Source organism: Lampetra fluviatilis, chromosome 23, assembly GCF_964198595.1.
Source record: "Lampetra fluviatilis chromosome 23, kcLamFluv1.1, whole genome shotgun sequence".
NCBI lineage: Eukaryota > Metazoa > Chordata > Hyperoartia > Petromyzontiformes > Petromyzontidae > Lampetra > Lampetra fluviatilis.
The window spans coordinates 6,798,763-6,823,176 of NC_136297.1; the positions used below are offsets into that span (position 1 = coordinate 6,798,763).

The 24,414-nt window shown below is 48.3% G+C and overlaps 3 protein-coding genes across 3 annotated transcripts in view; 2 read left to right on the forward strand and 1 right to left on the reverse strand.

The window, feature by feature from the left end:
• LOC144940865 (uncharacterized) overlaps window positions 1-2,927 on the forward strand; it is a 38,233-nt gene extending 35,306 nt beyond the window's left edge. Inside the window, exons 28-32 of the mRNA XM_078867357.1 lie at window positions 30-176; window positions 973-1,027; window positions 1,380-1,559; window positions 1,913-1,990; window positions 2,128-2,927. Of these exons, the coding sequence (XP_078723483.1) occupies window positions 30-176; window positions 973-1,027; window positions 1,380-1,559; window positions 1,913-1,990; window positions 2,128-2,381 (714 nt within the window). The 3' untranslated portion in view covers window positions 2,382-2,927. The remainder of the gene's footprint in view (window positions 1-29; window positions 177-972; window positions 1,028-1,379; window positions 1,560-1,912; window positions 1,991-2,127) is intronic.
• A 1,869-nt stretch (window positions 2,928-4,796) lies between these two features.
• Window positions 4,797-10,731, reverse strand: RPL7L1 (ribosomal protein L7 like 1). The gene is made up of 6 exons (XM_078866951.1): window positions 10,634-10,731; window positions 9,400-9,505; window positions 7,812-7,981; window positions 7,205-7,342; window positions 6,659-6,768; window positions 4,797-6,083 (listed from the first exon to the last, which is right to left on the reverse strand). The coding sequence occupies exons 1-6, from the start codon at window positions 10,645-10,647 to the stop codon at window positions 5,875-5,877; spliced, it is 747 nt and encodes a 248-aa protein (XP_078723077.1). The 5' UTR covers window positions 10,648-10,731; the 3' UTR covers window positions 4,797-5,874.
• An 848-nt stretch (window positions 10,732-11,579) lies between these two features.
• Window positions 11,580-23,954, forward strand: LOC144940667 (dynein axonemal assembly factor 11-like). Its single transcript, XM_078866952.1, has 12 exons — window positions 11,580-11,730; window positions 12,910-13,077; window positions 13,575-13,652; window positions 14,610-14,782; window positions 15,201-15,337; window positions 16,913-17,068; window positions 17,896-17,973; window positions 18,837-18,902; window positions 19,495-19,564; window positions 19,727-19,822; window positions 22,089-22,183; window positions 22,641-23,954. The coding sequence occupies exons 1-12, from the start codon at window positions 11,721-11,723 to the stop codon at window positions 22,846-22,848; spliced, it is 1,335 nt and encodes a 444-aa protein (XP_078723078.1). The 5' UTR covers window positions 11,580-11,720; the 3' UTR covers window positions 22,849-23,954.
• Window positions 23,955-24,414: the final 460 nt, after the last annotated feature.

Here is a 24,414-nt window from a genome sequence, read left to right on the forward strand (position 1 = left end):
CCTTGCTCCTGTCTCACTAACGCAATCAGCCGGGGCCCCTGGGTGAGATGGGCCCTGGAGGAGCCAACGGGCCCCGTGGGGAGCTGGGCCCGGAGGGGAGGCCCGGGTCTCAAGGCAAGACGGGCACCGAGGGGGAGCCTGGGGTCCCCGGACGCTCGGGTCGACCAGGGCCTCCCGTGAGTGATGTGATTTAGTGTGCTGATCTTAAAGGAGCATTGGAAATTGGTGATACTCCGACTGATGCTCCTGCTGCTGTGGAGTGACTCATGCAGCCAGCTATGGCTGCAGGGTTTTGGTGGTACATGTTGTTAATGTCGTTTATGGTGAAAATTCGGTCACAGTTCGAATGATCACTGTTATATTGCTTTTATGGCTTTATTTTGGTGATTTCGAAAACGTTTTTTGGTTTGGCTATGTTTGTTTGTTGTAGTACGGAGTTAGACTGATGGCCTTAATCTAAGTTGTCTTGTGGTTGTTGTTGTTGTTGTTTGACTTGCATCCCACTGGGATTTTTGCACACAGCGTTGGTGTACGGTGCTTTTTGTGGAATATTTTGCTGTCTTTTCCTGGATTCTCTGTTTGCACTTAGTCACATAGTCACATTAAGATGTTTTCTTGGTCATGTTTTTGTTTGTTGCGGTTACACCCGATTCAAGAGCCGAATGGCTCACAGGGCTATACCAAATAAATGAAACTGAAAAAAACTGAGTGATGCGCGCGAGGACTGCGGCGTGACCGGTTTATCGCCCTGGCATCCACGAGGGTCGATGCGTTTTCAATATCGATAATTATAGCTCCTTTACCGCCGCTGTACCTGCAAGTTAAAACGCTTTTAGGCAGATCAGATTAAGCATTTGGAAAATCTGAATAAAATTTGTGTAGCCAACACTTCCTGCAAAATTGAGGTTGTAAAGTTTAGTTTTTTTGTTTAACTCTTGCGTACTCCTTCGTTCATTCCCCGCCCCGTCACAGGGACCGATCTCCAGCGAGCAGAGAATCCGCGAGCTCTGCACACGCATGATGACCGGTGAGTGTGCCCAAGCAGCCTGCACCAGGCTATACCCACGAAAGCAATGGCACTGTTCTGTTTTCATTAATGTTAGTTTTGTAAAAAAGATTGTTCACATTTCCCATGCGTTTTCAAGTTCTACCGCATGTCCAACGTTTCGCGTTACGTGCTGTGAGCTTTCAATTCGGTTCGCGAAGAAGCACGTGGAGCGAAACGTGAGGCGTCGTGCCGAACAACACCGAGCGGTACAGCCATGAGACACGATGGGACGGTGATAAACAATCCTTTCTCTGCGCGTCTCTTTCCTTGTCGCTTGTGGCCGCCACTACCCCCCACCACCCGTCGCCCCCTACACCCGGCCCTGCACCAGACCAGGTGGCCCATCTCTCCTCCAGCCTGCAGCGACGTGAGCTTGGAATGCCGGGCCTACCTGGGCCGCCTGGCCCTCCTGGGCCGCCCGGCGACACGGGAGTCACCGGCCTGCAGGGCCCACGTGGCTCGCCCGGCCTCAAGGGACCTTGGGGCATCATGGGAGACACAGGGCCCAAGGGTGAGATGGCCAAGGAACGTCTTGTCGGCACACAGATGTGGTGGGGCGTTTAGTCCTGTGTGTGTTTAGGGTTAGGGTGCATGTTTGGGACATTCTGTAGTGCTTAGGCCATTGTTTAAACTATCAGACCTAAGTTTAAGCCATTAGAGATGTTATATTTCTGCCAGTATGCATATTGGTAACAAACAAGGCAGATGTGAATGACATCCTGGCGAGAATATAGTGAAACGTAACCCAAAAATTAGACCTGGCTGAAAATTCCCCAAAACAAAACCTAAAAAACTACAAGTACATTTCATAATTACGCTTGAATGTTAATGCTTTGTTGTGTGTACACATGTGCGTGTGGCCAGGTGAACTGGGCACTACTGGTGACAAAGGAGCTGTAGGAAAGGCCATTAAAGGCTCTGTGGGAGATCCAGGTCCTCAAGGTAAGGGTGGTAGTTGCACGGGCGGAGGAATCAATGAGTGGAGTTCATGGGAACAATAACCGTGGTAGTAGTGATGGAAAAGTGATGAAGTGAGCTAATATTTCATAAATCCGGGGCTCACTCTGTGGCACCCCCAGGTGTTCCGGGCCCTGAGGGCGTGAGCCGGAATGGACGAGATGGGTCAGCGGGCGACCCTGGAGATCCGGGACGCGTCGGACTTCAAGGGTCATCCGGTGCGGCCGGGACGGCCGGAATCTGCGACAACTCGGCGTGCGTGCCCCAGGGGCCGCCATTTATCATCATCAGCAGCAACAAGAACCACGGCAGCGGGAAGAGCAAGAAACGACGTCACGCAGCGCCGCGTCACACCCGGTCATCGCACTTGGCGTAGACGTGCGACCCTTGAACCCTACGCCCCACACGGCCTGACCCCGATGACCCCATGAGCTCAACACGAACGGCCGCCCCTTTCACGTGACCTCTGCCCTCCCCTTTTCCTATCCCTTCTGGCTTGCTTTCATCACAAGCACTGCTTATTGTTCCACTGCAATATTTTCTCATCGCTTACTCTCCTCCACATTTTTCCTACTTTCCTCATTGACTTCTTTCCCAAATTGTCTCTCCTGTCCAGCCCGTGCTCATCGAGTATTCCCCTCCGCCATCTCGTTTCCTCCCCTCAGTCTTCTCCCTTCTTCTTTTGTCGTGCTCTCGGTTCTCCCGATGCCTGAGCACGTCCCGTAGAAATTGGAGAATTCCCAAGCGTGGGAGAGCGGTTGCCGTGATGGTGAATGCTTCACGCTCAGCGGGAAGAGAAGGTGACGGATGCAAGGACAGCGACGGGATTCTCAAGATTTTTTTTTTTATAAAGCAATGGTTACGATGGTTTTTTCTTTCACACACCGACCAGTAAGCTGCGAGTAAACGTTTCCCGTCAATCGAAATATTAGTGACAACTGTGGGATGTTGTGAAGCCTATGACCCCCTAAAGAGTTTACTTAATTGCTCTCCGATGCATTAAGGTATACCAAGTTACAACCGGAAAATGTATACGAGAGCTCGACAGCACAACCGCTAAAATATACCCAGTACTAAGAGTTTACTTTCCTAGAACCCTCACATTTTTTTTCACTCCTATTAACTACACACACGCACAGCGAAGTGATCAGCTTTCCTGTTTGGTGCTATACTCGTGTATATTGTTATTACTGAAGTATTGATTTAAGGAACAATGGCTTGATGTGTTGAAAATTTCTGGATTCGAGGCGGCCCCGGTGGCTCAGGGAGGCTGATACTACAGCTCTCGTAAGAGCAATGAGCCAGCACCATGGAGACGCTGGGTTCAACTCCCGGGTTTCCCAAACGAGATTAACGCAGGCTCTCAAGTGGAGGCGCTTAATTGGTTTAGCCCCGTCATCACAATGGCGCGAAAAAAAAATCTTGTTTTGGGGTTTTACTTTTAATTTGGTCACGCCCAACACTCGTGAGGGCTTTGAGTAACAGAAGATGGGCACAAGGCAAATCATTCAACATCGGCGTAGGCGAAGGCGCCGTGCGGAGTGGTGGTGGTTTATTAAAACTTTTCAAGGAAGGCAATTGGAATATTCCTGAAGTTGGAACGTGACTGACATCAATACAAAGCCCCATAATGGTTTGCCATGTACCTCGCCACTGATCATGCGTTTGGGCCTTTAAATTGGTGACAAAATTACTTTTAAAAATGTAATGAATAAACTGTCTTAACTTGAAAATCGCCTGTATGCTAATTATTGCCTTGTGGGGTTTTAAATAAAAAAGTAACATGTGGACAAAGAACCTTTGAGATGTCCTGAAGGATTCCTCTGTTGACACTTGCCCTGATTTTGCAGACTTGAGTACATTTTATCCTTGATATTGTGTTTGTCCTACTTGGGACCTTAACCTTGGTCCCGAGTGGGAAAATTCACAATTTATTTTCACCCATGAAAAAAAATCAACATGAACCCATGTCGTTGTTGGTCCAACAAAAATTTTAAACGTGGAAAGATGTGTGTCGAGGACTAGAGGCTTGGGAATCCGATTTAAGGGCTCAAAATTCAGAATGTATCATTGGAGTCAACCAGTTTCTTTTCAGCACCCTTCCAAAACCTCCGTATAGATTCTTTGTGCCAAATTTAATCATTCTGTTCCTTCTAAAACATTCGATTAACACGTATGGTTATGTAACAGGCCTTACAGAGCCTTCACTTGATATTGACCGATTTCGACGAACACTGGAAAAATACATGTAATATCTGGAAACTTCCAGTCCTCACACCACTTTAATAAAGGGTCCATTGACTAACGTTAGTCTCATCCCCTAACACACACCTATGGGATGGTGTAGCGCCCACTAGAGAGTGCATTTCACCCGCACCAGAAATTCTCATTGACCAACCGAAATGGCCCATCCACTTAACACATTAGGAACTTTGGGTTGCTCGGTCAATGGCCAGGGTCAACGGCGGCGTGGTGTATTCCGTAAATATGCGCGACTGTGAGGGCGGGCACAAGCCGGCGTGAGTAGGTTAAACGTTGAGTTTTATAAGGGCACCACGGGGTGACCAGCCCCACCCAGCCCCTCCCTGCACGATGGACGGACACAATAATCCCGTGGGCTGGTGTAACCAGGTTCCTACCAGTAACATATACTTCCACAGATCTAATTTACACACTGTAATTCCATACATAAAATGGGCTAAGCCTTGCACAATTTTTTTTGGGGGGAGGAGTTTCAATCAGGATTTAGCTTAAAGTGAACTTTTAATTTAATAAAACACAAATGCCATCATAGTTTGAAAGTTGTCTTTGTTGCCAGTGACAATGTACAGGAACAATGAGACCCCAACAAAAAAAACATTACCATCAACTCGGCAAAAAAATGAGCAAAGCTTTCAAGCAATGGCCATCAACCGAGGTACAGGGTTAACCATGTTTTTCAGTACGAGTTTACTAATGGAAATTATTACAAAAAGAAAACTTAAAAATAGGAAATACATATTACCAATTACAAAAATACAATTTGCAATAAGCCTGCTAGTTCTGATGGTCATGTTTATTTGGCCCGTGCTTTTCAAACAGACATCGACTGGTTGAACCTTTACACCAATTAAAAACCCTTTTACATGGTCTTGTTAAATCTAATTGCTTCACGATGCAATTACGTCTTTAGGTCATCACTTAGATGAGATGGTGGGCAATAGACATTTAACGATTCATCAATACGTCTATCAAGTTGAATCTTACTCGCAGTACACGCATTGAATCATGCAATAATCGGTTTTAATTTGTATATGCAGTGTGTTGGGAGAACTGGTGTATGTTCCCGTTCTGCACTATGAACCTGGTGGCCTAAGTTCGTTTACCCGCCACAGCAAACATCGGTGGCCGAGTGATATGTGAAATGTTAACTGGCCTCCCCCCCCCTTTGGTCACATCATCCCCAACATGTATACCCGACGTGTATCAGTGCTGGGGAGTCAGAGACGGCCAGGCGTTGTGCTGGCCACACCATCATCCCCTCGTGCGCCGGCACGCGAACACCATTTGCCTCAACACCGAGGCTACACGTGTGATTTGTCAAGATATGTTTCAACGGTTATGGTGGTGGTGTGTGCATTGCTGGGATTGGACTGTTGCACATAAAACGTGGTGCTATTTGCTGAAAATTAATTTTCAGAATACAGCTACACAAAGAATGTTTCCGTTCAAGCGACACACAGCAAAACTCAGGTGCAGAATGAGACAATAACCAGCAGGCACAGATTGTCCGGTAAACAATCTTCCGTTTACTAAAGGGTCCACCAATACTGCTGCTAGGTGACAACTCGCAACGAAAACCTCTTCCCGTCTCCTTGTGGTGAAGCCTCTTAATTAAGCTGGCGGATGAGCTGGTTGATGGCATCCCCGCGGTCACCCGTGGGGCCGGTTTCGGACTCCTGGCCGCCCTTGCTGAGCCGCGAGTGCCGCGCCACCGACAGTATCATGGGCTGCAGGAAGAAGGCGGTCGTGCGGAAGTTCTTGCCAAGCGTGAAGATCTCGTGGATCACGTCCTCCAGGCACACCATGCCATGCTTGCCTGCGTGAGCGCGCACACACACACACCACCGTCGAACGTCACTAACCACGCCTTTCCGTATTCATGCTATTTGTATTCATACAGCATCCTAGTGCGACCGCCACCTCAAAACACTGTACATCTTCACTGTGGCTTCATTGTTACATTACAATTTGGATGTATACGTCCATAAATTCATCCGACTGGCATCAGCAAATAATTATATAATTCATTATATTACAAATTTAGTCGTATCCCTTCGTCATCTCGCCTCAAGTCAGGCGTAAAAACGCGGCTCCAAGCAATTTTCTAAATGAGCATGGCTTATAAGGGTATGTGTGGCTGAATGTTGTACGATTGTTAAGTGCAGTGTGATGATTAGAATGGATATGGTAAAGTGCCTTGGAATGGTTCTGACAGAGGGGGAAATATAAATGTGAATGATCGTTATTAACAACTTATTGGAAGACAGCAGACACATAAACCAAGATCCCCGTATTGCTTACAAAACCTAAAAGATAAGAGCAAGTGCTATTAGTGAGCACACAAACTAGTATACACACGAGGAAACGAGTGTGGTGGGGTGGGAGTATTACCCAGGCGGTCCTCAATCATGGCGTTGTCGGTGAGAGGGCACAACTTTCCGTTCACCTTGGTCTGTCCCCGCTTCAAGATCAGCTCACGCACAGACTTTAGGTTTGGGTACCTGGTGAGATTCAACACAAACACACCCAGTTTGACATACAAGCACGTGGTGTGGCCGGAATTAGGCTACACAAGCTAGCTCAGTGGTAAAGTGGACCACAATGCTACCTGGCCACCGAAATCCTAATTTCCATAGACAGCAAACTCAAGTTGACTTGAGCAGATCTGAGTAGGCCCGATTTTTCCCAGAACTCGAGTGTATGGACAACTCCCGTTGTGTCAGTCAAAATTTTACAAATGGCTTGCATATCACTTCATCATCAGCCCCTACAGGCAGACTAATGCTGGCCAGTGCTGCGTTCAATGCATCCCTCACAGGACAGTTGCCACCAGGGGTCCCCTGCTGCAGACAGCCGCAATGTGCAGTGCATGGGAGGTGCGGTATAAATATGAAGTTACGAGGATAGCGATAGGCAAGGGTGGGATTTTCATCTTACCCCCACGCGATGAAGGGCTCCACCTCGCGCAGCATGTGCAGCGACGTCTTGCCAAGTTTGATGAAAACGCCCGAGAAGATGCGGCACAGACGCAGCAATTGCAGGCAGCGCTTTGCCTTAAAGCTGCACGCGTTGCAACTGTGAGAGCAAAGATAGTTAACTGCTGATGACCAGAGGCATTGGGTAGTGCTGCAATGCCTGAATGTTATCGACTCATCGGCTATGATCGTTCCACTGCTGGACAATGGCCTCCGTAAACACCCATCCCTAACAGCGCTTATTCAATCAATCATGATTCTCCCCCCCCCCCCCCCCGAAACATAACCTTACCAGGTGAAATAAAAAAAGTTTTAGTTGGGAATGTGTGATTTTTTTTCATTTTTAATACACAAAGACAAATATACCGGGGTGGCACTTTTCCAGCAGTGGATTGACAACAATTTCCCATGTACATTATTTGAGAAAGGAAGCAGGAGAGCTGTCCACGCAAGCGGCAGCTCCCACCCACGTTGAACTTCTTTCGCACCGGAGTTGCGAGGGAAGGACAACTGAACACAAAAAGCAGTTCTAAAATAAATGCATTCTCAAATTGCGTCCGTGTCATCACCTGCGCACGCGCACGGCGAAGATGAGCCGCGGCTCTGCGGGCGGCGTGAGGTGGGGCCCAGGCTTGCACTCCAGTCGCTGCAGACGCACATCGTCGCGCTCCCTTTTGCGGCTGTCGCGCAGAAACTGCTCCGCGCGCTTAAACTTGATCTTGCGCTCGGTCTTCGAGCCCTGAGGAGAGGGGTTGTGGAGGTGAGCGAGGACGAGCAGACGCTGAACGTGGACCCTGTGAAACCGTCAAGTATTGTTGGGTGTTTACCCTTGGTAAAGTGGACGTAAAAAAAACAACCCATGCAATTAATATTATCACGCGCACGGGTAGGTCAAAATAATAATTTAAACAATATTAGTCCTATCTTGATTTGAAGCTTTCGTGACTGCAGGAATCCATACTCTTTGGTTCTTTCGGTAAAGTCACATAGGTTGAAAATAAAATAAACCACGACGTTTCGGGTGCAACACAAGCGTCCGTCATCAGGTCCTGTGTACTGACATTAGTCAACCTGCAGTACCAATGGACTAATGGCCACGGGAGGTAATGACAGGGGAGTCAGCTTGCAATGCGAGTGGACTGGTGGCTATGGGATTGATCGACAATAGGAGCGTGGCCAGAGGACAAAAGAGGACAGTCGAGTCTGCTGGTAGAGCGAGCGGTCTAGAACCAGCGAGAAGGTCCGGGAATGGGGGCGTGGCCTCAGACTGTATACAAGGGAAATTCGCGGGAGACTCGGGGATGTTGCAATGGGGTCTCTCCGCCTTTTGGGAGTGTGAGCACATGGCTCCTTGAATAAAGAAACCATCTCAAGACAAGTGCGTCCAAGTCGCCATTACACCTGTAAAAAATCGAGTGCTGAATGAAAGCTTCCCCACGCCACCGATGGTCGTGGGTGGCCGGTTGGCCACACACTTCGCCATGTTCGCCAGTGTGCGTTGGCGAAGGTTGGGCACAACCCATGACCGGTTCAGATAACACATTCCTGCGGAGGGAGCTGGTAGGAACGTTGGGTTGCTCGGTCAATGGCCAGGGTCAACGGCGGCGTGGTGTATTCCGCAAATATGGCCGACTGTGAGGGCGGGCACAAGCCGGCGTGAGTATGTTAAACGTTGAGTTTTATAAGGGCACCACGGGGTGAGCAGCCCCTCCCTACCCAGCCCCACCCCTCCCATTTTTGGATGCACGACGGACGGACACAAGAATCCCCTGTGGGCTGGTGTAACCAGGAGGTTACTACCAGTATCACTCGCCACTGATGTTAACAGTAGCCACGAACATTAAAGTTAAGTAACTGGGTGCCAATTTCATAACCCAAATTAATTCCTTTAAGTCGAACCGAGCTGTAAATGCTGCGCTTTGTAGACTGGGTTGGTGGATTACACACATTATGTACGGACACCCACATTAAAGGCTACAATTGTTTTCAGTACAAGACGGCATAGCAAACCGGTTGCCGATTTGTAAGTATTCCCAGCTGGATCCTTCTGTAAGTTTTTTTTTTTTAAACTCAGTGGAGCACCCTAGGATAAAGATCATGGTATAATAATCGTAATGTTAAATATCATTAAGAGTCAAGGCAGTTGCTGAAGTTTACCTTCCTCTGTTGTAAATTTCGCTTCTTCTGCGTTTCCTTGATGGCCTGGTAAGCCTTCCGCTTCTTCAGCAGGTTCTCAGGTACTTTGGGCAGCCTCTTCACTTCTCTGCACAAATCAGACACAAGCCCACACAGTTATTTGCGTGGACAACAAAGCACTACAGTGTACAGGCCTGCTTCGCCTTGCACCAACACACCTAGGGCAGGCCTCATCGCCGAGGCTCTGCATTGGGATGCTCCGCCAATTCCACTACTTATGATGAGCGTTTGTCTCACGTGGCAAACCCACCACAAATGCGAAGGGATAACTCTCAAAGCGCCGCACAGATTGATAACGGGAAATGCAATATTTGGAGTACCACTATCTCAGTGGTCCCGGCAGCCAAACTAACAAGAGCCACTTTTGGCGTCATCTGGTCCAACACCAATGGAGACTAGGCTCTAAGAAAAGCTGTCTCGGGTGTGGACCAATCAAATTCAAGGACAGTGCATATCATTATCGGAGTTGTTTCTTTTTGTTTGCATTTTGACTGCTTGTGTTGTGGTTATTGCAAACATGATCCCTTGTATAAAGGTATCAGTTTTTGTACCAGTTGAAAGGGTAAAAACCTATTACTATAAGAGCCATCTTTCTCAAATTCGGTAAAAACTCAACACTTCAAGGGCTGCAATGTACTGTGGTGAATACGTGACGGTGGCCCTTGACAAAAATCATCACGGAGTCCTTAAAGAGCCGCATGCGGCTCCGCAACGCTGGTTATCGACCCCCCATGGAAAATATCTCCTCTCCTCGATAACCACACCGCGGCGTCGTTTAAAGGCCGCGTCTTAAACACGTGTCGCGAGTGTGGAAGATCCCGCGTGAGCAAAAGTTGCATCGCTTTACCCGAGATACAGTCAAATATAGCCAGCCACTGCTGTACCTCACGTCTACGAAACCACGTCTAAGCTCTCCAACGCCTTCACTACACCCGTACGGCCTCGTGAAGTATTGTCAAACAAAACCCAGCCCACGGTTGTGGCGACAAAACGGGCCTGTTCCGCGTACAGTAACCGCCGAGCACGCAACCGTACGCCCGTGTTAAGACATTTAAGAACGCAAAAAAATCCCCTCCATAACCCGATAAATCAATTAATCGACGTGGTATTTAATTACAACACAGGTTAATCGGCGTAAAATGATCGATGTTCGTGAAGGATGGCGATGGATTGTCCGCATAGAGAGGCCACTTACTCTGAATCCGCCATGGCTGCTCGAGAGGGAGGAGGGTACAGGCCGTGACGTCACGAGCGAGGTGCGGGGCGACGGAAGCCCGCAGTGTTCATAAAACGCGTTCTCAGAATACATTTTTATATACTGGAGGAATCCGATGATCTGTCAAGCTCTTTATTTCCCACGGATGTCCAGCAGGAGCGGGTCAAAACGTTGTATATAATAATACAAAAACCACGTTAGGAGTGAATAGTTTTAGGAAAGGTAAACAAAACGCTTAACAAATAAAACGCAACTATTTATAACCCCACCATTCAATTAAAATTATTGTGTATCTGCGTATGTTGAACTTCTTTCACACCGTACGTAGCCAACCGCGCTAAACGGAGTTTGCGGGGTAAGGACAACTAACTGAACACAAAAAGCATTTCGAAAGAAACGCGTTTTCAATTGTTTGGACGATTTTTGACCCCCCCCCCTTCGTCACACGTCGTCACAAAAAGTCAGACCCCCCCCCCTCAAATATGACGTCCCAAAGCACTGCCCCCCCCCCCCCCCAAATATTAAACATGCTTCAAATCGCTTTAAACTATTGTCATTGCAGTGCGTATTTAATGTGGCGCTGCACTCTTATGTTGTAGGAAAAAACATTTATTAAAACGTCTATTTAATTAAGTAGAACGTGTTGTCTATATTTATTTAAAGTTGCGCATTTTGATGTGACGTCACATTTCTCAACCCCCCTCCCCCCAGCTGCGTGACGTCATTTATGGACGACCCCTAAGCGGTTGCACATTATGCTGGACAACTTTTATCTTCTATGAACACCAATTAAACGACTGCAGTACTAAGAGTTTAAAGCGTCGTTTAAAAAAAAAACGCTAAGTACATCGAGCCGCGGCGCTACCCGTAGTAGGTAGAGCGTTGCCGTGCTACCATGGCAACACGTTGTTTACACAGAGCGGGGAGCGAGGCCGCATGGGTGACACGTGGAGTGGTTGCCACCGGTTTAAAAAAAACTAAAGTTTAAACCCTAACGCGGTTATCTCAGCCGCGATAAACTATAACGAAATAAACACACCGGCATTATAAGAAGACGCCTTCAACGATGGTCCTCAGTAAGTATATGCACACGGGGCTCGCGATTGACACGCGCGGTTCGACAAAGCTGGGTCAGACCCTTCGCTTGAGTGAGCCTCGCGTGATTTATCGCCCATCGCTTGTAAAGTTGGTAGCCAACTGAGGCGCGTTGTCGTTTTAAACGCTTTACAAACTAAGGTTGAAAGGCCGAACTAACTCAAGCGGACTCCGTGGTGCAGTGGTCAGCGCAAATGTGCAATCAACCCGGCCACCTGAGTTTGGGTTCCAGGTCACGGCTAAAATGAGTAGCGAGGGCTGCAACTGTCCCATAACAAAAAAAACTTTTGGGGCGTCCATAAATGACGTCACGCACCTGGGGGGGGGGGGGGGGGTCAGACATTTGTGACGATGTGTGACGATGGCGGGGGGGGAGTTGAGAAATGTGACGTCACATTAAAATACGCAACTTTAAATAAATATAGACAACACGTGCTACTTAATTGAATTGACTTTGTAATAAATGTTTTCTCCTACAACATCAGAGTGCAGCAGCACATTAAATACGCACTACAATGACAATAGTTTAAAGCGATTTGAAGCATGTTTTATTTGGGGGGGGGGGCAGAGCTTTGTGATGTCATATTTGAAGGGGGTTCTGACTTTTTGTGACGCCGTGTGATGAGGGGGGGGGGGTCAAAATTCGTCCAAAATCGCGTGACGTCATTTATGGACGGCCCCTTTACGAAACCAAAAGAACCATACATTCCAGTGACTTCTACGTTCAGCTGAGTCTCACGTTGTAAAGTTGGGACACAGAATCGCTTTGCCAATCGCGGTCGCTTGCATGGACTCCCCCAGCCTCAAGGTGGCGCACCCTTCGTGCTGTGGGGTGGGACAGGTGACGACGGACCGTGTCGAGAATGGCACACTCGTGGTGTGAGCAGTGGAGTTAGCACTGCCATACGAACCCGGCGACCTGAGTTCGATTGCCGCTCACTGCCAACACCAGTGACTACTATATGAACCGATCCTGAGAATCCCCGAGGTCGATTCAGCCTGGTGCTATATGTACATGTCGCCACGAGGGAGACAAAGGCGGCCGGGCATGGTTGCTGCCCCCCCCCCCTCGTGTGCCATGCCGGCAAGCAGCACTTTTCCCCAACAGTCTGTTAAGGTTATACGAGGACGACCTTTGTCTTTGCTGTGTTGCGCCGCAGTCACCGAGGTGCTGGTGCGAAGCCGTGCGGAGCACAACAATGGGGAGCTCTTCTCCCTGGAGGAGCTGTCCCTGCACCAGCAGCAGATCGAGCGGCTGCAGCACCTGGACGTGTGGTGCCGCCACCTCAAGACGCTCTACCTGCACAACAACGTCATCCCGCGCATCGGCACGGACACACACGCGCACAGCACATGACGATAGCAGTGAAGGACTCCCCGCACGCCGTGGCAGTCGTGGAGGTTGTTTGTCCATATGTTTGAATCGCGCAAGTCAGGACTTCGTTGGTAAAGGGATGGAGTTCCCAGGACCGGTTTAGATTTCACTCGCTGACGATGTTCGCCATCGGGGTTGAGTGCAGTGCGCTATGCACTCCGCCACCACTCTACGCTTAAACACAAATTAAAACAAAAACTCGCAAAGAACAAAATCAATTGCTGTACTAGTGTAATGCTCAAACATCTACACTCCCAGACTTATCAAATCCATATTGACCAATGTGGTGAAGTATAGACAAATAACCCTCACCCAGCAGTATTTACAATTGCATAGCACTCTGGTCAACTCGCAAACATTAACGTCGCTTAGTATAGCTTGATACTACTCTCAAACTAACGCTTGTGTTACGTTGTTGTGAGCTGTGCTGCTTTGCGCTGTGTTGTGCAGAAAACCTGAGCCGGCTCAAGGAGCTGGAGTATCTCAACCTGGCTCTCAACAATGTGGAGCGAATTGAGAACCTGCAGGGTGAGAGAGGCTACCACAGTGCGGTCTGCTGTCCTTTATCCAGCGGGGACTCTGTTGAAATTCATTATCTATTTAGGGTGTCGTGTGTATGTTAAACTTCTTTTGCACATACGTAGCCAACCGTGATAATCGGAGGTGCGGGGGAAGGACAACAGACTAACCACAAAAAAGCAGTTCTAAAGAAATGGGTTTTCAATCTAGATTTAAAAGTGTTTAGCTCCAGTGGCTTCCTAATATCGGAAGAGCGTTCCAGACGGCCGCAGAAGCACATCTGAAAGCACGCAATGCAGTGCCCGTCTTTGTTCGATGGCTAGCCAAAAGCCGCTGCGGTTAATCACATATTTGTTATTTTAATGAGAATATGAGTTGTGGCTGATTTGAAAATACTTTGATTTTACTTGGGGTCACAATTTATGCATGGCTGAAATTGTGTCCTCAAATTCTGACAATTCATCGGGTTTTTTTTTTGGAGGTGGAGTTTAATCGTTGTCTTCAAAATAAAGGTGAAAAGGTATAGATGCAGCCTTGTAATTTCCTCCTCAAACCACTGCTGGCGGAAGGGCCTTTACTAGAGGGAGCAAGTGAGCCCCACTCGAGGGTATTTAGGTCTACTCTTCCACGCTGGCCCGACATCTTGGAAAAGATGGGAGTGCCCACATTTCACTGCACCATTTTACCCCACCATGCGTGACTGTGGGGCGTACCCATTTATATTTATGGGAGAGACTGAGGTGGGGAGATTTAAGAAACTTGCCCCATTGTTAAGAAACTGCCATGCCAGGAAATTAAACCAATGACCTCTGGACTCTATCAGAGTATGCAGAAATATATTCCTCAAGGTAACTTTCTGGTGGGTGTCTCTTCTGAGTGTTGGGAGTATTTAAGTACTGGTAGTCACTGACTTCTCTTGCATCTACAACTCTCCTTCTTGACTCCCTGCTGGGCCCGTCATGGCAGGGTGCGAGTCTCTGCAGAAGCTGGACCTGACGGTGAACTTTGTGGGTGAGCTGAGCAGCGTGGAGACGTTGCGCCACAACCCTCTCCTGGAAGAGCTCTTCCTGGTGGGAAATCCCTGCGCTGACTTCGAAGGCTACCGCCCCTACGTGGTGGCAACGCTGCCACAGCTCAAGGTCCCCATTTTAGTTTCTCCCGCTTGTGTTTTTTTTAGTTTTTGTTGCTAATTAATCCCGATTGTGCTATCACCGTCAAGCCATGAAACCAGAGTATTCGGATTTCTCGCAGAGCAGTGCAAGAAAAATCTTGTGAAAGAATGGCCCACAGAGAGCTACCTCCAAAATCTCTTCAAGTCGGCACAGTAGCAGGCAGCACTTTGCTCTTTTCGATAGCGTGGTTGGCATGGGCCCTGATGGCCATCTACACCTGTACTAACCCATAACCATACCGCCCTCATTCCCGCTATCCCTAATTTTACATCCCCTCACTCCCTGTTGCTTTCTTTTCCCATTTGCCAAACTCCGCCCTCTCCCGTCTTCTCGCCTCAACTTTGCCCCCCTCCTGTCCCTCACCGGTCCTGGTGTGTGGCTGCAGCATCTGGACGGGCAGGAGATTGAGCGCTCGGAGCGGATCCGGGCGCACCAGGAGCTGGAGTGGACGCGGCGCCGCGTTCTCGAGCAAGAGGCCGAGTACCTGGCTCGGCGCGCCCAGCAGAAACTCTCCTACGCCGGGTAAACACGTTCACGGCAACGGCACAGCCAAACGGCGGTCGCACATTCACGGCACTGCTTCGTAGCAGTGTAACAACTCCCTGTCCACCATTCGCCGATTTGTCCTAATTCGGTGGGGGCATGTAACGATTCAGCAATTATTAGGGTCACAATCTCATTAAAGATGTTTTCTTTTCATGGTAATGTGTACTGTCTTTTTTGTGTTGTGTCTTGTGTTTTAACTGTCTTGTTTCGTTTCATAAGCCAAAAGGTGACATTTACATATAATTTACATTCATCACAATTAATTTGTTCTTACATGCACAATTCGATACGTATAATGTGCTTTTAGATATTCTGAGTAGTGACATGTGTTCTCCTTTACAATGCCAGTTCAGACAGGTTCAGCTATCACCTGCCACTGATGGTAGCCGTGGCTGGAAATAAAACTCTGGTATCTTGCTTCAGAGTGCTGTACGCTAAAACCACTGCACCACTGCCTCATTCAATATAATGTCTGCTTCATGTAAATTACTTGCTTGTCAGTATGCTTTATGCCAGACCAGTTTGCAGAGTTGATTGCCTGATCGATCTCCACGACAGCCACCCGTTGAATTCTGTGAAGAGTTGTACCAAAACTTGTTTGTTGCCTTCTGCAGAGGCAACGTTACATATCCAGCAATGGCATAGCATAAAACAAATTGCGGTGGTTTCACAACCTACGTCTCTTATTTGAAAGTTACAATTTCGAAACTCTGGTATGACACTACCGCACAATTTGTCCGCTCTTGCGAATGGCAGGATTTTAACTGCATGGCAAATGGTGTGCTTCAATCATCGCAACACTTTGTTGAAAAAAAGGTGACGTGTGTGATTATGTGAATTGAATCCGGAAACTGCATGGCCACTGCCGGTCGTGGGAGCTGCCAGTCCAGGTTGAAATTAGTAAGCTGCAGGATGGCTGTGTTGTGAGTTTGTGGTTGTTGCGATTCTCGGTTTCACGTGTCATACCTATGTACCAGAGGTCGCAAACGGGTTTTGATTCCTTACCCGTACCCGGCTGCACCAGGGTCGCAAATGGGTACCCGATACCCGGCCGGGTATGGGTAGCCGGGTATCGAGTAGGGTACGGGTATCGGGTACCCGATTGCGACCTCTGGGATGAAGCCATGTTGCAGGCGCGGGTGGGTTGATTCTAGGAACTTGAATTGTGAGAAGAGACAAGACGTTGGGAAATGAGTGACAAACGGTTACTCACCAGTGACTCACGGCCTACCCGTACCCGTACCCGGCCGCACCAGGGTCGCAAATGGGTACCCGTACCCGATACCCGGCCGGGTACGGGTAGCCGGGTATTGGGTAGGGTACGGGTATCGGGTACCCGATTGCGACCTCTGCTATGTACAGTGCTCTGTTCAATTGTGCTTCTTAATTATGTTGGCGCATCACGATTGAACACTTGTGAGGCGCGATATCAAGAAATTAATGAAAAACAATTTGTGACCGTTTGACACGGTGTTAATTGTTTGGCACCTGGCGCTGATGGCTTTCAGGAATTGGTGTTAATTATTTATTTCCTCCATGCTGTCCTTGCAGACAGGAAAACGACGATGAGACTCGGAGGCATGATTCGAACGGTAGTGTGGAATCGAACCAGAGATTCTGGGAAGAAGAGACGGAGTTCACACCGGAATCACGATTGGAAACACACCGGCACTTGGAGGAAAGCCGCAAAGCCAGGGAGGGGAACAGGTGTGAAAGCGTGCGTGGCGTAGTGGTTAGTGAGTGCACTGTGGTACGAACCTGGTGTCCTGGGTTCGATGCCCGGCCACATCTAATATCAGAGGGAAATCATATCTGGGACATGTTTAGCGAGGCCGACTCAACCCAAAACGAGAACCGGGTTGCGGAGTGTAAACATTACCACTGGAGAGACAAAGGTAGCTGAGCCGTGATGCAATTGTGTTTGATTTCTTTCAGTCTCGTTCATAGTTGTGTTTGTTCCATGAGCCTAAATGTCCCATTATTGTATAATTTGCATATGATGTGTGTACATTCTGAAAAATGTATTCGCACATTCATTAATCCATGCATTTAAAGCAAGCGTAATTTTTAATCGATGAATGCACCATTACATACTTTTTGTTCATGATCAGGTGAATGGCAGTGTGTGGTGGACTTATCCTTTAAACAGTTACACCTTGGTCATCTTTGGTGTTTACTATCGTTTGTGATTTTAGATTAAGTGGTTAACTATTGTATTCAATTCACTAGTTCAGTATCTGAATCTCAAAGCAGTTTGAGCAAACCTTTGTCGTACGTTGATGCTAAATCGAGTCGTGATAATTCTGAAGCCACCAGTGAGGAGCTTTATTGGTCCGAATTTGACGAACAAAATCGACGCTTACAAATAATATCCGCGTAAACGTGACAATCTTGCCGGATGCTGGACAAGAAATTTGGCCTAAAACTACGACGACGTGGCATAACCCATCAACAAATACCGCATAGATTATTGTACCGGCTACGAAAACCTATGTTCTAAGTGAACTACTGCGCCGTTTGGTTTTGTGTAAAAGGGGAGACACGAAACAGCCCAAGAGGGAACGCACTCTCATCACGGCCGACGGGCGCGTTTTGAACGTCAACGAGGCCAAGTGAGACGCGGCGCACAATCACACCCCACCTACCGGCAAAACACACGGTACAGCAGCATACAGACAGGCAGCATACAGGCAGGCAGCATACAAGCGGTACACTGGGTGGAGCACAGCAAGGCAAACAATTCAGACGGCACAGCACGCTCAGCAGAGTCCTTGACTGCTCATGCGCATCATAGCACCGCACGGTAAAGTACACGCAGCACGGTGCATTTGGCATATACACAAAGTGTAGCACAATGTGGAAATATGCACACGGAACGGCGCATTCATATAGCAGAGTACAGGACACACCAGCGTAGTACAGGTACAGCCCGCTTGTCAATCCACTGCTGGATGAGGGCCGCCCCACGCCATGTGGGCAATGGGGGTTTTTAACCATACTTCACGTTGGTCAGTGCGTGTTGATGAGGGCAGGGAATCATGGATGTGGTAACATAGAAGTAGAGTACAGAAATGGATTTTGTTGCACTTCCCTTTGTTGCCCAGAATGTAGCCCCGCAACAGCCTGTAACGCTTGTCTGGTTACCCATCCAAGCACAATCGAAACTCAGCCGTGCTTCTCTTCCGAGATCTGACGAGAGCGTGCGCATTTGGGGAGGTCGTAAGCACAGCACAACATAGTAAAACAAAAGCAGTCAAGCACATTCAGCACAGCACATGGCTGTACACTTTGCAGAGGACACAGCATTATGGGACAAATTTTTCAATTGCGATTTTACACAGCAATCAATGCAAATGAGATTATACCCTGATCTCTTGAGTCCTCACCTGGGAAACTCCAACTTGAAACAGCACAGTGCACACCAGCTACAGTGGTTCACTCCGCAGGGCAGTAACGAGAGTGTACGTGTTTGCAGGTTGGATTTCTCACTCACGGAGGATGATGCCGACAGCACGCTGGTGTTAGACCTCGCCGTTTACAAGTGAGACGACTTGTTCAGGACAACGTGATCATCGTCATGAAACGATGCGGAAGTGTTGCGTCACATGCTTGGTTAAAATGAGTTGCAGTCATCATTGACCTATGGCCAAATCACCCGAAATGCATTCGATTTTGTTAGATCGCAGATTTTGTTAGATCACAGAAACTAAGCAGGGGTTGAAGCCCTGGAAAGTGCTTGGATGGGCCACCACCGTGCATAACAAGCATTATAGGCTGCTGCGAGGCTACACTGTGGGCCCACATAGGGCAGTGCATCAGAATACATTGTTATACTGTACTTCTATTCACCCATGTCTATGCGTGTTCTCTACATTTGTAATTCTGCACTGCCAAGTGTGGTGAAGTAGGGTAAAATAACCCCCCATGGCCTGCAAGGCCGTCAACAATGATCAGCTTGACAAAACGGCTGTGCGTGTAAATCTGTGACCAGACTGAGACCATCAAACAACACACGAGAGCTTGGTTTAACCTTGGTTTAGGAGCCGACAACTCAAACCAGTTACAGGTCTCCTTTGATCTGTGAATACTGATTCCTTATGAGCTCACTCAGTGTTTTCACCTTGGCCTCACAGATATCTGGACACCTCTCTCATTGATGTGGATGTGCAGCCCAATTATGCACGCGTAACGGTGAAGGGAAAGGTCAGTATGGTGTGACATTATTTACGCTTAGCCGCAGCAGCAATCGAATATTGCCGATGGTCATATGACCTCCCGCTTGGCATTTGATTCTTGATCAATGGATCTGCCCATTTTCACAACTGCACCCCATCCCACCCAAACCCCACCCCACCATCCCTGCAGGTGTTCCAGTTGGTTTTGCCGGAAGAAGTCCAACCGGATAGGAGCCTTGCACAGAGGTCACAGACCACGGGGCACATGCTGCTCACCATGCCCAAGGTATTGCTTTTTAATTCAGGACATTTGGGCTCACTATACCAAGGTCGCGCAGTGGTTTTGGCATGTTTCGAGTAAATAATTGTTGTTTTTACTCTTGTTAGCTTGCACATTCCCTCCCACCCTGTAATGTCCTGTCGCTCCTGCCACCGTTGATGGTCTGCCGAGCTCAATTGGCCTTACCAGCTGAAATCAAATATTGAGTCTGAGTCTGGTTAGCACACAGTGTGCTAGGAACACGGCAACCGGAGTTGGATTTCCGGCCACGGCTATTATCATTAGTGAGTGGTATCTGAAATAATTCTGCGCACCCCGTTCACCAACCCGCACTGCACAGCGTGGTGAAGTATGGTCACACGTCCTCCGTGACCAACACGGCATGGGTAGGCCTCAGAGGTCGCAAACGGGTTTTGATTCCTTACCCGTACCCGTACCCGGCCGCACCAGGGTCGCAAACGGGTACCCGTACCCGTACCCGGCCGGGTATCGGGTAGCCGGGTATCGGGTAGGGTACGGGTATCGGGTACCCGATTGCGACGTCTGGGATGAAGCCATGTTGCAGGCGCAGGTGGGTTGATTCTAGGAACTTGAATTGTGAGAAGAGACAAGACGTTGGGAAATGAGTACAAACGGTTACTCACCAGTGATTCACGGCCTACCCGTACCCGTACCAGGCCGCACCAGGGTCGCAAACGGGTACCCGTACCCGTTCCCAGCCGGGTACGGGTAGCCGGGTATCGGGTAGGGTACGGGTATCGGGTATCCGATTGCGACCTCTGGTAGGCCTTCACCCAGCAGTGGATTGTCAAAAGGGCTATAAATTATTATAGTAATAATACTAAATATTAAGTCCATACTACAGGACTTACATGCTTGCCATGTCATAATTAGATTCTTAAGCTCATGGAAACAGTCATTGCATCGCATATGTAAGAATACATTATTTACAAATTCTGCAAATGATACACTTTTTGTGACGTATAAAAAAATGGAGTGGATTAGAGTGTACAGATGAGACAGAACAAATCAGAAACAAAAATCCAAACAAGATGGTAAAAACTAAACAGAAAGAAATAGGTTATTTAGTCAAATAGGTGCCCCACACTGTGTACAGCATCGTACTGGAATCAGAAGAAAAACCAAAATAACGTTATCGGTACTGAGGCTCCCATGCGGCCATACAGGAGGGCGTATGGCACAGTTTGCTGCCAATTATCATAGAGTGCGGTCGTGTCGCTACAGTTCTCTGCGGTGAGTACAATGTCTTTTAAAAACAACAGCGCTATGCCTCTACGTAAAATTAATGCAAACCACTTGCGCGTTCCGAGATTCAGCGGGTGAACGAGACCCACCCTGCAACTGGCAGATGTCTCGGGATTGGAAAGGGTTAATAGAATCACACGGACCTATAGGCCACCCTGCAGGATCCGCGCAATTGCTTAAGAAGCCACGATTTACCAGTGATACAGAAAAGAAAGGCCTTTACTAGATAACACCCACTTTCCCCCTCTTTTTGCAATTACATTTCAGCAATTTGTACGTAGATTATTTCATTACCACGTTTACACGGGCATCCATTCCCATGGGCAAAAGTGGTTTTATTTTAAAATTACGATCACTTGAAGTAATTATTAAAATGTGGCCAAAGTGCACAGATACATCGGAACGCAATGGCTCCCTCGTGCAATCGACATTACGATGTTGTTTAACAACGCTGTTATGGCCAAAGTATTGCGTCTGAAATCATTATGAGACGTGGGGTGGATTGAGCAGGATTTAAGCTGACTGCTGTGCGTGCCATCGCAGTGAAGAGCGGCTTACACTTTTTTGTTAAATCGTTTTATAATGTGTGCCATTCGTGTCAAATCACAAGAAGACCTTTCTACTCCATCTCACACAGAGTAGTGCATCCCTTTGTGTTCAAGAACGGCCCGTGGAAGCGAATATTATAGAGCTACCCCGGGTCCACCAAGTAGTGGGCAGCACTTTCTCACCTGTTCTCAGATATGAGTGTAATCTTCGTTGCTTGATGATCATTTAAAAATATATATATAATTCTAAGAGATGGAATTTTTTGCCAGTTTAAGTGAAAAAAATGCAGTTTCATTTGATGGGTTTTATTTTCTTCTGTGCAGTCATTGGCGACCGGGCTGAGACCACGAACGCACTGGACACTCGAGAGCCTGGTTTAATCACAAGTGACTGCCTGGATTAAAATCTCGGAGCCACCCAGGTACCACCAGACTGACACTTTGATTCTCATACACAGGTGAAGGAGGTGGTGAAACCTCAGGTGGTGAAACCAAAGCCTTGTGTGAAGAATCATCCCAAGGAGGAGTGCACGTCACCCACAACCAGCAATCGGTACAGCAACCACAGCGGCAATTTCATGAAATAATTTAATTGACATCCAATGGTATAGAGCATGTGCATCTGCATGCATTTGGCTGTGTATATATTTCTACGGACGAGAAGTGGCACAGTGGTTAGAGCACTGCACTCCGAAATGCGCTATGGGTTTAATTCCCGGCTTACGGATTATTTCAGTAATGAGGGATTTATGAATTGAGTCCCCTTGCACGAATCAGTATGGTAAAGTACGGTCGAATAACTCACATGACCGACATGGCTTGGGGAGACCTCAGTCCATGCGGTCTAAACGGTATTTGGCGATCGCTACCTACATCACTAAAATTTCCGCTGGATTTCATGATCAATTCTACGCCTTTAGAATGGAAAATCGAGCTCTAAACCGACTGTTGATTTGTCGATGACCGTGCGTCAAACTCTGGCCTAATTCGGCATCTGCTCATGCATGCAGCGGCGACTCGAGCCAGGGCTCTGCGCACCAACACCTCGAGGTCGACCCCAGTGCTCGCCGCGGCATCGATGTCGCCACCATCGTCCGGGACGCGGGTCGCGGCGCCACGGGACGGGCACCGCCCTCCCAGCCGCCCCCTCGTCCTGTCGCGTTGCCCGCCGAGGGTCCAGCCTTCGTCGACGACCCCGACGTCCCTCCGCTCATCTGAGCAGTGGCGTAGCATGGGTGACGCGGGTCCTGGTGCAACGAATTAAATTGCCCCCCACCCTCCGTCCCATTTCCTCACCCATTGGAGCTTGGCACCTCGGGCCGCTCCACCACATATGGGCTGCTGTGCACACTCGACAGCTACACTAATGCATACGACTGCCTGTCGCGACAATGCTTTGGTCACGGAGGTGGCTGAGTGTGTCAGGCCCTTGATGCCTACATTAAAACATGAGCCTGTGTCTCCTAAGAGGCCTGGGTTCAAGCCCTGGGACCGATTGACTTTCAGGCGATCATACCCATGTTAGAGCACTGGGCCAGCACAATGAAGGACTTCGGTTCAAGCCCTGGGGACTGGGTGTCTTCGACAGACGGCTGATGTCTGCGTTGCAACACTGAGGTAGGGTCTCTAGTCGCCCGGGCTCTGAGACCAGCCACTGGAGTTTGATGCTCGGGAAAAACTGAGGAATCCGTGAAAAACTTTCGACTCGTGTACATCGTGTTTCAGCCCCGAGGGCTAAGTTCTCATGCTCCATTCAGTGTTCGTCAATCGAGGGAACATCCATGGTACGTGATTATATTTTTATGGAATAGAGACATGGAGATGTTATTAATATTTTACACCTTGTGGCACAGCAATAAGTTTCAGATTTGGGATTTTTGGCATTGACACACAGTGGTCTGAACAGTCTTTAACGTCAACTTGACAGCTGATGACAAGCTTTGGTTGATAATAATGATAACAGCATCTCTCTGAAAAGAATCCAATGCGCAGAACTAAAAGATCGGATAGAATCAGAGTGACTGGGGGCTTATTGAGGGTTAACGTGGCATTGGCTCAGGATCAGCAGACATCTGCGAGAGGATAATCCATCACAGCCCTCCCCCACAGCGATGGGCCATAGCCTGCTAATGGTGTGTGTGTGCATGACATGCATGTACGGATGCGTGCATGTGTGTGTGTGTATGCAAGTATGGGGAGCATTAGTGAAGCGGTTATCACGCTGCGCTACGATCCTGGTGACCTGAGTTCGACTCCCAGTTATGGCCAACGATAATATCACCATCTTGGCTCTATAATATCTGATGTGTTTAATAATACAGTCAATGGTCATGAGACTCATTAAATATGCATGGATTTGCACTGAATGAGATGTGTGTTTGTGTATATGTATGTATGTGTGATATGGGTTTGATTCCCAGCTATGACTCACATCAGCACGAGTACCTGGTGCAGTGTCTAAAAATCAGCACAGAGGAGTCAAAGGTGGCCTGCCTGGTCTTGGCCCCACGTAGCCCTTGAATGCCTTTGCGGCCTTAATAGATGCTCGCTAATAGCACTTGCCCCAGTGGTCTATTAAAGGCTGCACAGAGCAAGTTTCGTCTTTGCATGCCAATGCAGCTTGCAAGTATTGGGGGGCCATGCATAGCTGGAATTTTAACTTCTATATTTGGGGGGTGTGTTATAAATATATATTCCAATCTTAATTGTAAACTACTGAAAATAAATCATAAAGGTGTCCAGATTGGGGGGGGGGGGCATTGGCCCTCCATGCCCCCCCCCCGC

Excerpts from the sequence above, each read along its gene's own strand:
- RPL7L1 (XM_078866951.1), bottom strand. Across the intron at positions 7,982-9,399 it reads GAAATTTACAACAGAGGAAG|GGCTCGAAGACCGAGCGCAA; the intron begins GTAAACTTCAGC and ends CCCTCTCCTCAG. Across the intron at positions 6,769-7,204 it reads GAGCCCTTCATCGCGTGGGG|GTACCCAAACCTAAAGTCTG; the intron begins GTAAGATGAAAA and ends GAATCTCACCAG.
- LOC144940667 (XM_078866952.1), top strand. Across the intron at positions 15,338-16,912 it reads CAGAAACTCTCCTACGCCGG|ACAGGAAAACGACGATGAGA; the intron begins GTAAACACGTTC and ends CTGTCCTTGCAG. Across the intron at positions 22,184-22,640 it reads TCACCCACAACCAGCAATCG|CGGCGACTCGAGCCAGGGCT; the intron begins GTACAGCAACCA and ends TCATGCATGCAG.